This window comes from Alligator mississippiensis, chromosome 4 (genome assembly GCF_030867095.1).
Source record: "Alligator mississippiensis isolate rAllMis1 chromosome 4, rAllMis1, whole genome shotgun sequence".
Taxonomy (NCBI): Eukaryota; Metazoa; Chordata; order Crocodylia; family Alligatoridae; genus Alligator; species Alligator mississippiensis.
In genome coordinates, this window is record NC_081827.1 from 94,749,387 (window position 1) to 94,764,357 (window position 14,971).

A 14,971-nucleotide genomic window follows, 5' to 3' on the forward strand; every position below is an offset into this window, starting at 1 on the left:
AGGTGCAGCAGGAATGGGAAAAATTCCCCCTAGCAAACCCCTCCCCCAATCTCTCCCTCTTCTCCCAGAGAAGGCTCATCCCTGTAGGCCCAGACACTTGGGTTCCCAACCCTCCCAGCAGGGAGATAAAACCCAGATGCCCAGGTTTCCCCAGCTGAGAGACAGAACATAGTCTCTGACACGATCAGTGCTGGCACTGGCAATGTGTAGGGGGTGTACACGGGTGCACATGCACCCCCTGAGAGAAGTGCTGCCAGCGACATCTGTGGGTGGTCACTGACCACCTGTCAGCACTCGCCACCCTCCTCCACTGCCACCGACACCGCTGTGACTGCCTGCGGAAGCTCCCCACTCACCTCCACCATGACTATCGCCACCACCACCTGTAGGCAGTTGCCGTGCCCCCCCAGGGGTCACACTTGGTACATGAGTGCTGGGTAATGAGCAGCTGCATGGCTTCCAGCCCCGGGCGGGGGAAGGTTCCAGACAGGGGACTCACCATAGGTTCCTCAGTGTCTCCCTTGTCTGCAGACTCTGCATTTGTGCACAGGAGGCCCGGTTGTGGAGCCCAAGTTGCTGGATCTAGGATAGTCGCCCAGGCACATGCAGAGCGCTGGAGACATGTGTAGATGGTGCCAGCAAAATGAGGACCAAATGGGACCCTCGATGTGGGGGGTTGGAATGGACAAGTTGGTGACTGCTTGCATCCATGCTGCCACAGTATTTGAATGAGCTGTCCAGACCCAGGAATGCAGTGCAAAGACCCAAGAACGAGGTCTACAGATAGCCACCTGCTGTCTGAGGGCAGTCACCTATACTGCTAGAGCACCCAGAGAGGTGCAACACCAGGATAAGGAGTTTATGCACAGGGCCAAAGACCACTTGGGATCCAGCTACAATGCCCCTAAGTGATGTCAGTGCCACCTCGCTGAGAGATGATAGTCCTCTTGGGCAGGAGTGATGGGAGAGGCTGCCCTCCCTACCCCCCTGGCACGGAGAGCCCCACACTAGAGATTCTTGACTGGGGCAACAGGAATGGGGGTCCCATGGGGGCCAGCCCTGGATGGCAGCCAAGGGGGAACACTCCACACTGTGCATTGATTGGGAGCCTCGGGACAGGATATATGGCATGTGGGAGCCACTGATGCACGGTCCAAAGAGCCAGGAAGGTGTCTGGCAAGGTCTACTCTGGGGAGCAGCAGAGTAGGAGGTGAGGGGGACCAGGCTGCCCAAGACCCAATGCCAGGGCCGGCAGTGACCCAGCCCACCTTCCAGGGCCAGCTCACTAGCCCTGGCCACTGGCATCACTGGTGTAGGTGCAGGCTCCCAAAAATGTTCCAGGCCAGTCCCAGAAGGATGTAGGAATGATCAGAACAGGGTGGGGAGGTACGAGACCCCCGATCCCACGGGGCCAGGCCACTCTGACCCTGGGTCCTGCTGAGGGGGAGCAGTACCATCTCTGCAAGGATACACAGCTCCCTGGGCTTGGGTCCAAGTTTTAGAGTGGGAAATGGTCCACAGTTTTTCTTTATTATGCACACAAAAAGTTTGGCAGCTGCAAAATTTAAAGAGGGGCATCATTTTCTCATGCTACATTCCCCCAGCCACCCCAAGGTTTCATGTTTGTTCAGTTGAGCCCTCATGGCTTTCCACACCCATCCTCACCTCAATGTCATAACCACCTGGTACAGCCAGGGAATTGCTCCACTCTATGTTAACTGAGAAAAAGTTTCCAAGTTCTGGAGCAGGCAACACTCCACAGGTTTTGTTTAATAAACACTAAAATTTTGGCAGGTTCAACATTTGATTAAAATGAGGCAAGTCTCTTCCTCAGGCCACATTCTCCCTCAGTCCCAGTGTGTGCCCCAGTGGAGGTTGGGGAGGGAGAGGGAAGGGGGACAGTGCCCAGCCAGCCTGGGTTGTGGACAGTGGTGCCCGTGATGCAGGAGCACAGGAGCCTGGGCCTGGAGACCCACAGCCCAGTGCCAGTGCAGGGGCACTCAAAGCCCTCCAGCCATACTCATCTGAAGAAGGCTGCTAGTCCACAAAGGTGAGGAGCTATGCAGCGAGGGCTTCACTGCTGCTGTGCAGGGCCAGTGCCACCAACGTAAGTGAGGAGGCTGGGAATATAGGCATCCGACACACACATGGAATACAGATATCTGGGACACACACACAGGAAACCCAAGTGTCTAGGACACTCGCATGCCCCCTCCCCCGAACCCAGGTGTTCAGGACATACAACCCCCACAAGTGTCCGACACGCACACACTTGGCAGGCATGGTGCACTGGGAGGTCACGTGCAGACAGCTGGCTGGTGGCACAAGACCATAAGGGTATGTGCCATGATGAGTCACTACCACATTAGGTCCAGGTGGGTGGTTGCAATATCCCCGCCAGTGAATCAGAGGTGGCTCAGCCATTCAGCTCTGCTTGGGAGTCTTTGGCAGCCCGGAGAACCCACAGGCATTCTGGGTGGTGTGCAAGAGCCCCTTTGCCTGATGGGCTCAGGCTGTGCAGGCAAGTTCCAAGCCCCCCACTCCATACAGGCTAAGGTGTTCTGCTTGCTCCCAATCTAACCTTGGATGGTTGGAGTAAAGCTGCAAAATTAGAGCACTTCTGCCTCAGGCTTCTTGAATATCTGCACTTGGCCGCAGTCATTAGGATAGTCAACCTCATTTCAGTCTGCATTAAGATTTTTGCTGTAATTTAATTCAATACTCATTATAATTTTTTCTCTGATCTTTCCATAGAATTATGAATTAGACTGACCAGAGATACGAGTGAAAATATCCCTAGTTATCTTTGGTATTCCAAAGTTGAAAATTAAAATCAGTAAATATTTGACTTCAGTATTTGCCTCTGGACCCTTTCACCCCATCTCTATCTTATTTCTATTTTAAAGAATGACCTATATCATACATTTCTCTCCTTTCATTAGATGACGTATTTAAGAAGCTTAAGTCAAAAAGCATATTTAACAAACACAAATGGAACTCTTTGTTATCCTAATTCATTTGGTGTATTAGCTTGTAATTCTCCAAATTAATTCTAGCTTTATCATCATTCTACTTGAGAAAAAAAAAATTCTTCTTTTGACTGAAAAGAGGATTAGGCAATAAATAATTATCTCTTAATATTGTCTCTTGATATAATAAGAATTTGTAGCATCCTTTATTGAAGGATCTGACTACACATTTCAGATGTTAGTGAAGTAAGTCTCAGAGTACCTCTGTAAGTTAGGGAAGTATATTTATCCACATTTGAAGATGAAGAAACTGAGACACAGGGAGACTAAAAGATTGACTGTCCCAAAAGATCATCTTTTCTCCAAGTACTACATGTGATCATGAAGTTGGAATCAAAAATGTAATTCTTATACAACAATCACATACACTTGAATAAAGCAGCATGAAACTACTAATTTCCATATTAAAAATGCACTAAATGACTCCAGAAATACTGGCAAGAAGCTAAATATTTGTGTGTGGGGGGCATATTCTATACATGCCTTGTCCCCTGAACATGATATATATATATAGATATATTACTTACAAGAAAACTATATTAACACTACACATACAAAACTGAGTGTTCAAAATTCCAGATATGTTAAAATAAAGCTTGTTGTTCAATATTAATCTGGCCCTCATGTACGTTTTACAATACGGTTGTTAATTACAAGATCATACCTTTTTTTTTTTTAGGATCCCTGCTTTGTTCATCACAGTATAGACAGTGCTCAAGGAAGAAAGCAATTGTTCAATGTTTCTTTTTATCCTTTTCATTCAACGTTCATTTACTTCCTTCATTTACTGTGCATCGTCCAAGGTTTTTACTGAATATGGAATATTTGATTTCCTCAGGGATTTCAAAGGTTACCTCTCCCAAGTAATTGGGTATTGACTGACCACAAGATGAATATGAACCAACAATGCGATGTTGTGGCTGGCAAAGCGAGCAAAACTCTGGTGTGCATCCACCCATGCATCTCAAGCAAAACCAGGGAAGTCATCCTCCCACTTTATTTGGCTCTGATGAGACCACTGCTGGAGTACTGCATCCAGTATTGGGCCCCCCACTTCAGGAAGGATGTGAAGAAGCTTGAGAGTCCAGAAGACAGACACTCATATGATCCAAGGCCTGGAGGGAAGGCAGTGCGAGGAGAGGCTATGGGACCTGGTACTCTGCAATCTGGAGAGGAGAAGGTTCAGGGGGGACTTGGTGACAGCCTACAACTTCATCAGAGGGGTACATCAGGACCTGGGAGAACAGCTGTTCACTAGAGCTCCCCAAGGTATAACAAGGTCTAACGGCCATAAACTTCAGGAAGGCCGATTTAGACTGGATATAAGAAAAAAATTCTTTATGGTGCATGTGTCCAGGGTCTGGAACAAACTGCCCCCGAAGGTGGTGCAAGCACCTACTCTGGACTCCTTCAAAAAAACAGCTGGATTTATTTCTTGCTGGGGTCGCTTTATCCCAGCTGACTTCCCGCCTATGGCGGGGGGGAGGGGGGAGAGGGGGAGCTGGACTCAATGATCTCATGAGGTCCCTTCCAGCCCCTAATGTCTATGAAATCTATAAAAATGAATTTATCCTTACAACACTCCTTTGAGATAGGGAAGTATTATTAACCCCATTTTACAGACTGACAGCGGAGGTACAGAACTGTTTCGGCCAAAAATTCCAGTGTGTCCCTAATTTTAAGAGCCTCAGTAAGTGGGCATCCAAGGTGAAATATCCAGGGTGTAATGATAATGGAAGTAGATACTCCCTCTATACTTAAGAAGCTGAAGAATCAAGCCAGACACCCTTCTCCCAAGCTCCAAGATTCTGAAGAAATTGGAGAAGGAGAGCATATTGCAGAAATTTAACTGTGTGTGGTTCTGAAAGAGATTTATCCTAACCTACTAAACTGTAAATTCCAGTCTCCGTGAGGTAGGGAGAAAAACACCCAAAAAACAAGCAATACAAAAAACAAGTAGTAGTTTACTTTGCAATTAATTTTATACTTTATCCTCTGCAATTATTGAAGACGTATTTAAATATGAGTTTTTTTCTTTACAAGCAGATTTTTAACTAAAGAGTTTAATTACAAACTAAAGAAAAATGTTGTCTCCGATGTTTCCTTCTGGAACCTGCATTGAATTCTTAATCCCATGTTTATGACAGTAAAATCTGCTGCTATGGATACAGTGATGTCAACATTTCAGCATTATCATTTTACTGCAGTGTTAAAAGGAGAAGGTAGGACAACAATTTTATTTCAACAAAAGTATCTTTAAAAGCAGAAGATATTTTAAAATGAATGTGCAAAGAATCCTATTGAATATTTCTTTTTTAAAAATAAATTTAGTAGCTGTGACAGGGTCTGGAATGGCAGCAGTGAACACCAATTTGCTCAGGAATAAAACTTTTTACTTATCCAGCAATTTTCATCTGATGCTGTCAAAGTGCTTTACAAATATTAATTATGCCTCACAAAAATCTTCTGATACACTTCAAGATGACCTCAAACATTTTTTGCTTTTATGAAGCATAAAGAAGCCTGAAAGGCTTTTTTAAAAAAGCTGTTTTTTTCCATTTTTAGAAATATGAGAAATGTCAATTTTTATTTTTTCTGTATTTGTTGAAGGGCTTGGTGGAGGACTGTAGTACTGCAGATGGAGTATTCACAACCTCTAACTGAGAGATAGCATTCTAGAATCTTTCCTCTAGACCATTTATTTTAGACTTTTGAAACAAACATGACAGCGTTATAATGGAGCTTTAAGCATTTGCACTAAAAATACCTTTCCTGTTTGTAGTTCAGGTCTTCCTTTCTTGTTATTTCTGATGTCATGATCCTACTAGTTCTCCTCTTATCTTTTGCATTACCGGATCAAACAGGGTATACACAATACAAATTTAAGGTAAAAGCACCACATCATTTTTTTAAAGCAATTCATAACACTCCATAACACTTGCATTAATGAAACTAAAAGGTGTATCAGCCTTTGAGGATCACCTTTAATTATCCTTATTATACCTGATCTGGAGCAGAGACTTGCACCTGTTTCCCACATCCTACAGGAGTGCCCTAACCACCAATGTCTCTCTAAGATTCAGTCTACACATACTTGTGCCACAGCACTGGGCGCTTTTAAAAGCCTATGACGCTGCGGCACATTCATTTGTGTAAACAGCAAAATGCACAACAGGGCTGATAAAATGGCAGTGGCACGCTTTTCAACTACAACGCATTTAAGGTGTTTTAGTTCAAAAGTGCACCACTGCCATTTTCTGTGCACTGACGTACATTTTGCCACTTGCGCACTGCACTGTGTTGCATGCAGTTGTGTATCAGCTCGCAAGCGGAGCAGGTCAATTAATCAAGTCTGCTCCGACACATCGGATCTCCAGGGCATCACAGCGCGAAAAGGTATGTGTATAAATACCCTATACAAGGAAGTTAGCACACAGTGAATTAGGGTGTGATTTTCAGCATTCTAGCTACTGTGCGCTAACTGCCTGGGTAGACATTTTTAATGTGCTGTACAAGCAAGGTAGCTTACTCCACAAAATAATTCCACCACAGAGGGTGCATCTACATGTGCATTTAAGCACAAGTAAATTTAATGCTCATTAAGCTAATGCACATTAAGTAATTTTTGGCAGATGTCTACACTTGTAGGGGCTTGGCACTAAAGTTAGTGCCAAGTCCCTGCAGCCAGGTCCGGTCCAAGGGTAATTGGCACCCCCACCACTTCCAGTGTAGAGGAAAATAAGAAAGCTGCAAGATGATATAGGAGATGGGGTTCATCTTTTAGGATGACGTTGCTAGCGGTATGCTCTTGTCGTAAGTCTGCTTGAGAGCTGAAAAGGTAGAAGTTGCGATTCTAGTGATCTTTCTTCTGAGATCTTTTCAGAGGTCTTTCTCCCCTTACCGAACCAAAGGTTTTAGACCAAGGAGGAACCGTAGCCAGTCAGGGTTGTTATTTAGAATGATGTTCCTGTTATCTTATTCTCCATATAATTTCAGCGCCCATCAAAATTTTGGTACCCTAGGTAACCACCTAGTTTGCCTAATGGTTGGACTGGCCCTGCCTGCAGCCCTGCCATGTGCTCCTAGTGGCTGGGCAGACCTGGCACTAAACTTAGTGCCAGGTCACATCTACATGTGTGTTAATGCATTTTAACTCATGTTGCCTACATTTGATACCTGCATTTGCCCTCAGTTTCTCCTGTTGGTGATGTTTTGTTTTACACAAATAACCAGCTATTCATTGAGCCAAGTCTTCTAGTATCTCTCACCATCTTCCCTCATTCAACCTTAAGAAGCCTTCCAAAATACACATATACATTTCTATGAGTTCAACTTTAGAAGTAGCTGATTTTTCTGACAAAAATCATCTCATAAAAACATGTCAACCTGTTCTAATCATTGTATCTATAATATCACTTAAGCACACTTAAATAACAAATTTGTGCCGCTGCTTTTTGCCCTGGTGCACACACCTGCATATGGGGTAGTGTGAGGAAAAATGCTTTGGGTGGGCCGGGGGGGCCAGGGCCAGCAGCTGGTGTCCCAGGGGAGCTGGGACACCGAAGAAACCCCGGGGCAGCAAGGAGGCTTACTTACCTCCTGCAGGTCTGGAAGAGCCGGGGGAGATGCGCACGCCAAAGACGCCGGCGCGGGCAATCAGCCGGGCCTTTATCCGGCTGCGGCTGAGCAGCGGGGGCGGAGGACGCATCCCGGAGGGAATAAGGAGCAGCCCTGCTGGGACTGCGGGGTGGTTGCTGAGGGGAGACCCCGAGAGGGAATCCCAGTGTGGAGGAGAGCAACCGCTGCTCTCGGCTGCTCCGAGAACGAGGGGCGGAGCCAGGGCAGGCTCCGAGGAAGCCGGCAACGGAACCGGCAGCAGGCTTGATTGCGGAGCCGGCTACAACGCCGGCAGTGAAATTGACGACGGTGCACGCCATAGGGCCAGTGAAGGAGCCGGCGGTGTCTGGGGCACCGAAGCCTCCAGAGGAAATTGACGGCAGGGAATGCTGCCGAGCTAGCAAAGGAGCCGGCGGCATTTGGAGCGGCAGAGCCAGTGAAGGAACTGGCTGCGCCACATGTAGCGGCGCCGGTGAAGGAACCAGCGGCAGCTGGAACAATAGTACCGGGGAAGGAACCAGAGGCATCCCGGGCAGCAAGGCCGGTGGAGTAACCGGCTACTTCGGGAGTAGGAGGACCAGGGCCGGGAAGAGCGGCCAGATTCAGGGAGGAGCCAAGGGAGAAGGTCTGAGGCAGCGACCCCGGCAGACGCCATAGTGGGCCGGAGACTTGTACGTAAGCAGGCAGGTTGGAGGTGAGACAGCGGCAGGCCGAGGGCAGCGGTGAGGCCAAAACAGGACAGAACCACAGGTGGTGAGTGGCTGGGGTGTAGGGGAGGACGCAGCCCCAAGACCACCCGCTAGGGACCGCGCCAACTCTGGTGGCTACCCCAAGGGAGGACCCCCCCACTGAGATTACATTCAAAGTCATGGCAGGCGAGTTCAGGGGTCCTCCCGACCTCAACAGAGGTAGCCTTCAGGACCCATCTGTAAGCCCGGGGTCCATAAAATCTAGGAACCGGGCGATGGCGGCGCGGGAGCACCTGCTAGAGCGGAGGCGGGTACACCTGGGTTGGCCCCAGCAGCCTTACCTGGAGTCCTAGGGGCCCCCCAGCATTCCAGCGGTGGTGATCCAGGCATGGTGAACCAGGAGCCTGGCCAGCAGCCAGAGAATGGCTCTGGCATGTGCAACACCCCGCTTCTTTTCCGCACACTTTTTTTATACTCAGATTTCCTGATATCTAAATTTGGTTTTGTATTGCAAATATGAAGCATAGTAAATGAAGTCATGTGTGCAGGGTGCATTTTACAGTGCCTCAAAAGCCTTTGGGGTGCTGCAAAATGCACATGCACACCCATGAAGACATGGCCAGAGAATCTAAGGGCCAAATCCTCCAAGTGATGCCTAACTGCTGCTTGATTTCAAAGGGAACTTAAGGTACCTAAAAATAACTTTGCAGATCTGGGCCTAAGTTTCTCGCTGAAGTCAACAAGAGTTTTGCCATTGACATCAATGGGGACAGGACTGCACTCTTATTATTCATATTTATGGGGGGGTTGAAGAAAACTAGAATCCATGATTTCTGATGCCCATTTCCAAGCCTCTTAGCATGACCAGACACAATACAGCCAATACCAGCACAGATCTTCCCCCATGCTGCCACCTACTTCTTCTGTTTCATTTGCTGCTTGTAGCTGAAACTAGTCATTGTGAGCACTTTTAAATGTGCTCTGGGGGTGGGGGTGACACTTTAATTAGAGCAGCTCCAAGAGCCACTCTAATTAAAGCACCACAGCATCTCCTGTATCAATGTCTCCGCACTTCATAATGGGAGCAGGGGCACTTGAACTAAAGCTCGTTCAACAAGCTTTAGTTCAAGTGCCCCCACTGCCATGTTGAAGCATAGGGACACTGATACACGAGATGCAGGAAGTCGCTGGGGCACAATAATTACCACGCTCCAGCAGACTTGATTAACTGTATTTGCTCCGACACACTGGAATTACAGTGCGTTGGAGCAGCCTCTGTGCTTGTGTATAAGCACTCTGTAATTGCAATGGTTTTTAGAGACAGAATAATCTTATGGCTTGAACAAAGGCTAGGAGTCACCAACTCCTAAATCACAATCTTAGATCTCACAGTCATTTGCTACATGGCCTTGGTTAACTGATTTTACCTTTCCATGTCTGTCTCCCTATATGTAGAGTTGGGATAATAATATTTGCCTCAATGCTGCCCCACAGAGGTCTTCTTAGCATTCTTTAAAGTTTCTTCAGCCCTTTAAAAAAAACAATATTAGCATTTATTTATATTTTCAATCTTTTTGTTAAGCAATTTAGAATGTTGTATGAAAGACACTGTATACAATACCTTTGTATTATACTTATGTTGTTTTTAAATTAGCTTATTTACAGATCAACCCCTCAACAGTGTATGGAAACATCCAATTACATGGCTTTAGGAACACTCCATTTCACCTTCAACAATATTTAAAAGTTTCACTGTTTAACAAAGATAAACAAGCCTGAAATTGTATCTAAAAACAGTTAAAAATGCAAGGATTCCAGAGCAGTAACTTGAGAGAGTTTTCTCTGTGTCAAGCTCAGAAACAGAACACCCATAGGTAATTACAAAATAGTTAAAAGTGTGCTGCTAAGGTAAAGTTTCATTGAAAGTTTTATGGAAAAATCAATAGTGTAAAGCTGAATGCTAAATAGCTACAAGGGCAAACAGGGCTTTTTGTGCTTATTAACATTTTCTAATCAATATGAAGTTTTTGAAAATCTGGAGAAATCCCAACAGAACACAGACTCTCTTATTCATAGATAAAACTGAATAGCCAACATTTAAAGTCTTTTTACTACAAAAAGTTCATATGAGAACATTATTTCTTGAAAAAGGAGATCACTTAGTTTAAGCAGCATAGAAAAGCAGGAAAAAAATCTTTTTATTTATTTTTAAGTATATTGGTATTTCTTGAAACATAAATGAAAAAAAGCCCAAATCATTTGGGGCCAACTTGGTCCCTGTGCTAAAATCAATAGCAAACTTATTCTTTGTTTCAGTAGGACCAGGGCTTAACTTGAAAACATGTGAAATTCAGTATTTGATTAAGTTACTAAAGAAAGAAAATTCAAGGAAAGAGAGATATAATCCAATTGAAAAGGCTTCCTCCCATTATCACACTTCCATTAGCAGGATCAAACATTGTCTCCAGATTCATTATTGACTGCAATGTTATGTCAAATGGAACCTGGCAAAAGACAGAGAAAACATTTATTTAACAGTTTGATAATGTTATAGATGGCAAAAACATATTTGTCAAAAATCAGATTTCCCAGCTACAACTAAGGGATGCATTTCCTATATTCATTTCCCATAAAAAGCATTGGACCCAATGGCACCCGTCCGGTAAAACCTGTGGAAGGTACTTGATTTATTTACTAGGAAAAAAAGAGAGAGAAAGAGAAATTGAGACATGATAGTCATTCTCTAGTATATAGAGTATTTCTTAGTTCTCTATTTCCATTTGAGGTAGAACAAGAAGCAAGCAGTGGAATTTGCTGCAAGTATTCTTCTAGTTAGATATTAGTGCAATCTTTTTAACCAACTGTAGAGTAGCAGGCTACTTAGAATCATAGAAAATTAGGGTTGGAAAGGACCTCAGAAGGTCATCTAGTCCAACCCCCCGCTCAAAGCAGGACCATCCGCAGCTAGATTGTCCCAGCCAAGGCTTTGTCTGGCCGGTTCTTAAAAACCTCCAAGGATGAAGAGCCCACCACCTCTCCAGGTAACCCGTTCTAGTGCTTCACCACCCTCCTAAGTGAGAAGGCTTTTCCTAATATCCAACCTAAACTTCCCTTGCTTCAACTTGAGAACACTGCTCCTTTTTCTGTCATCTGCCACCATTGAGAAATAGCTCCATCCTCTTTTGAACTGCCCTTCAGGTACTTGAAGGCTGCAATTAAATCCCCTCTCAGTCTTTCTTCTCCAGACTAAATAAGACCAGTTCCCTCAACCTCTCCTCACAAGTCATGTGCCCCCATCCCTTAATCATATTTGTTCCGCTCCGCTGGACACTCTCCAATTTGTCCACATCCTTTTTGTTGCCGGAGGCTCAAAACTGAATGCAGCACTCTAGATGTGGCCTCGATAGTACCGAACAGAAGAGAAGAATCACTTCCCTCAGTCTCCTGGCAATGCTCCTACTAATGCAGCCCACTATGCCGTTAGCTTTCTTCACACCAAAGGCACACTGTTGACTCATATTCAATTTATTGTGCACTGTAACCCTCAGGTCCTTTTCTGCAGAGCTGCTGCTTAGTCAGTTGGTCCCAAGTCTATAATGGTACACAGGATTTTTCTGTCCTAAGTGCAGGACTTCACACTTGTCCTTGTTGAATCTCATGAGATTTCTTTTGGTCCAACCCTGCAAACCTACCCTCCAGCATATCTATCACTCCCCACAACTTGGTGTCATCTGCAAACTTGCTGAGAGCGCACTCTATCCCATCTTCTAGGTTATTGATGAAAATATTGAACAAAACTGGCCCCAGGACTAACCCCTTGTACACTCTATTTGATACCATCTGCCAGCTAGACATTGAGCCTGATGATCCAGCCAGTTTGCTATCTATCTTACAGTCCATTCATACAACCTGTACTTTTTTAGCTTTCTTGTGAGAACATTGTGGGAGACCATATCTAAAGCCTTGCTAAAGTCAAGGTATATCAGATCCACTTCCCACATCCAGAGAGCCAGTCATCTCATCATAGAAAGCAATCAGGTTGGTCAGGCATGACTTGGCCCTGGGTGAATCCACACTCACTATTCCTAATCACCTTCTTCTCCTCCAAGTGCTAAGAAATGCATTTCTTGAGGACCTGCTCTGTGATTTTTCCAGGGACTGAGGTGAGACTGACAGTTCTGTAATTCCCCTGATCCACCTTCTCTTTCTTAAAGATGGGCACTATATTTGCCCTTTTCCAATCATCCAGGACCTCTCCTCATCGCCATAAGTTTTCAAATATGATGCCTAGCAGCTGTGCAATCACACAGTCAACTCTCTCAGCACCCTTGGGTGCATCCCATCTGGGCCCATGGACTTGTATATAGCCAGCTTTTCTAAATAATTCCTAATCTGCTCTTTTGCCACTGTTGGCTGCCCACCTCCTTCCCCAAGTGTGCTGCCAGATGCAGTAGTCTAGATGCTGACCTTGCTTGTGAAGACTGAGATGAAAAAGGCTTTGAGTACTTCAGCCTCGTCTGCATCCTCTGTCACTAGGTTGCCTCCCCCATTTAGTAAAGGACTCACACTTTCCATAATCCTCCTCTTGTTGCTGACATACTTGTAGAAACCCTTCTTGTTATTCTTCATGTCCCTTGCTAGCTACAACTCCAATTGCACTTTGGCCTTCCTGACTTCATCCCTGCATGTCCGAGCAATGCTCTTACATTCTTCCCTAGTTGTTTGTCCAAGTTTCCACTTCTCATACGCTTATTTTTTGTGTTTTAGCTTACTGAAGAGTTCCCTGCTAAGCCAAGTATGGTCTTCTACCATACTTACTAGCCTTCCTGCACATCAGGATGGCTTGTTCCTGAGCCATCAGTAAGGATTCTTTAAAGTCCAGCCAACTCCCTTAGACTTCTCTCCCTCTCAGACTGGCCCCACAAGGGACCCTGCCCATCAGTTCCCTGAGTGAGTCAAAGTTTGCTTTCTTAAGCCCAGGGTCTGTACTCTGCTGCTCTCCTTCCTCCGTTTCCTCAGGATCCTCAACTCAATCATTTTGTGATCACTGCTGTCCAAGTTGCCATTCACCACTACATTCCCCACCAGGATTATGAACGGTCCTTTCATAGAAGGATTATGGAATCCCTTTTCATTGGTGGTGTATGAGAACAGGATAGGCAAACATCTGCTAGGGATGATCTAGGTATATTTGATGGTGCCTTAGAGCAGGGGAAAGGATTTTATGACCTTACAAGGACCCTCTTCATCTCACCTGTCCTTGACTGTATTGGGGATGTGCCCTATAAATCTAGGGATCTTCACATACCAGTAGGAAATAGACCACAAAAGAAGGATCTGTTAATTTATTTAACATAATATATTCAATGCACAGTGACTACAGGACATTTCAAAATTATATTGTCTAGATAAAATCCTTCCGTTAAAAACAATCTTTCGAATGAAGGTTGTATTAGAGTGATTTTGTAGCCATGACAGTCTATGAATTATGTGAGAAGCAAGGATTTTTTGGGAGTGATATCTTTTATTGGACCAACTGCCTCTCTTTTGAATGAATGGAATTTTTAATCAATAAAGCATCTGCTCACAGGCCTCATTCAAGTCAGTGCACCAGCTGGTCCCTCTCTCCATAATTCATTACCATAGGAAAAGGAGCCACATTGCCAGGAAATCCCACTGGCAACAGTTCCCCACAAAGTTCCAGTGCCAAACTCTTAGGGGGCTCTCCCATGGGATTACTCTCAAGACAGTATTACCTTTCCAAAATAATATCAGTGGGAGTTGTGAGAGGATAACACTTTCCCCAGCCAATGTGAGACCACCCACTCCTCATTAGTCTTTTAAAACTAGATCAGCTTTAAAGCTACTGTTTAAAAATTGCATGCACCCACAAGATTATTTTTAACCATACAGTTTACATAGACATTAACTTTTGAAATTTATAACTGAATGTCCTTGGTGTTCTGCATCATTTCCCATGGACACCCAGCTATTTATGGAATGCATTACTTTTAAACAAATGAACTGATCCATCTTTTATTCTCAAAAGATGAACACTCATTTAATCCAAAATGAGTGAGTCAATGAAAATGGTCTTTGTTCTAATAAAAAAAACCTAATCCAATGCTGAAGCAAATGAACAAAGAAACAGAAGTTAAAAAAAGGAAGACTGGAAACCTCGATGAGTATCAAAATGTGACTTGACAGAAAAAAGGTTGGGGGGTTTTTTGTTTTTTTTTAAGCCAACTATCAGATGATCTCTCTCTTGTAAACCAGCATCAAAACTGCTTTGCTAGTACAAGGAGCTGTGGAACTATATTTCTGAGATGAGATTCAATGCTCTGGCTTTAGTTATGAGAAGAACTAGATACCTAGTTTAAAAAGAGGGTAAGGATAAGAGGTCAATTATTCACATAGAGAAAAAGAGGGGGATGCCTCCTCCATTAGTCATTAAGATGAGAGCAGATGCTGGACAAAGTCTTTGAGGATTAGTGGTGAGCTGGCTGGGTTTGGATGGATTTAAAGCTTCTTCTCTGATTTCTCAGCTATAACAACTGTGGTCTCTTTATTACCACCTGAGATCCACTTCAGATGTAAGTGGAATCAGTAAGCTTCTACCAGACAGACTTGAGAAAC

At 44.7% G+C, this 14,971-nt stretch overlaps 1 protein-coding gene across 5 annotated transcripts in view; it reads right to left on the reverse strand.

Annotated features, from left to right (window-relative positions):
* Window positions 1-10,511: 10,511 nt before the first annotated feature.
* CFAP54 (cilia and flagella associated protein 54) overlaps window positions 10,512-14,971 on the reverse strand; it is a 250,254-nt gene continuing 245,794 nt past the window's right edge. For 4 of the 5 annotated variants that reach the window (XM_019480938.2, XM_019480941.2, XM_019480937.2 and 1 more), the window contains one exon: window positions 10,512-10,839. In XM_019480938.2, the coding sequence (XP_019336483.2) occupies window positions 10,720-10,839 (120 nt within the window). In that variant the 3' untranslated portion in view covers window positions 10,512-10,719. The remainder of the gene's footprint in view (window positions 10,840-14,971) is intronic. The other variant, XM_019480939.2, reaches the window with a different exon arrangement.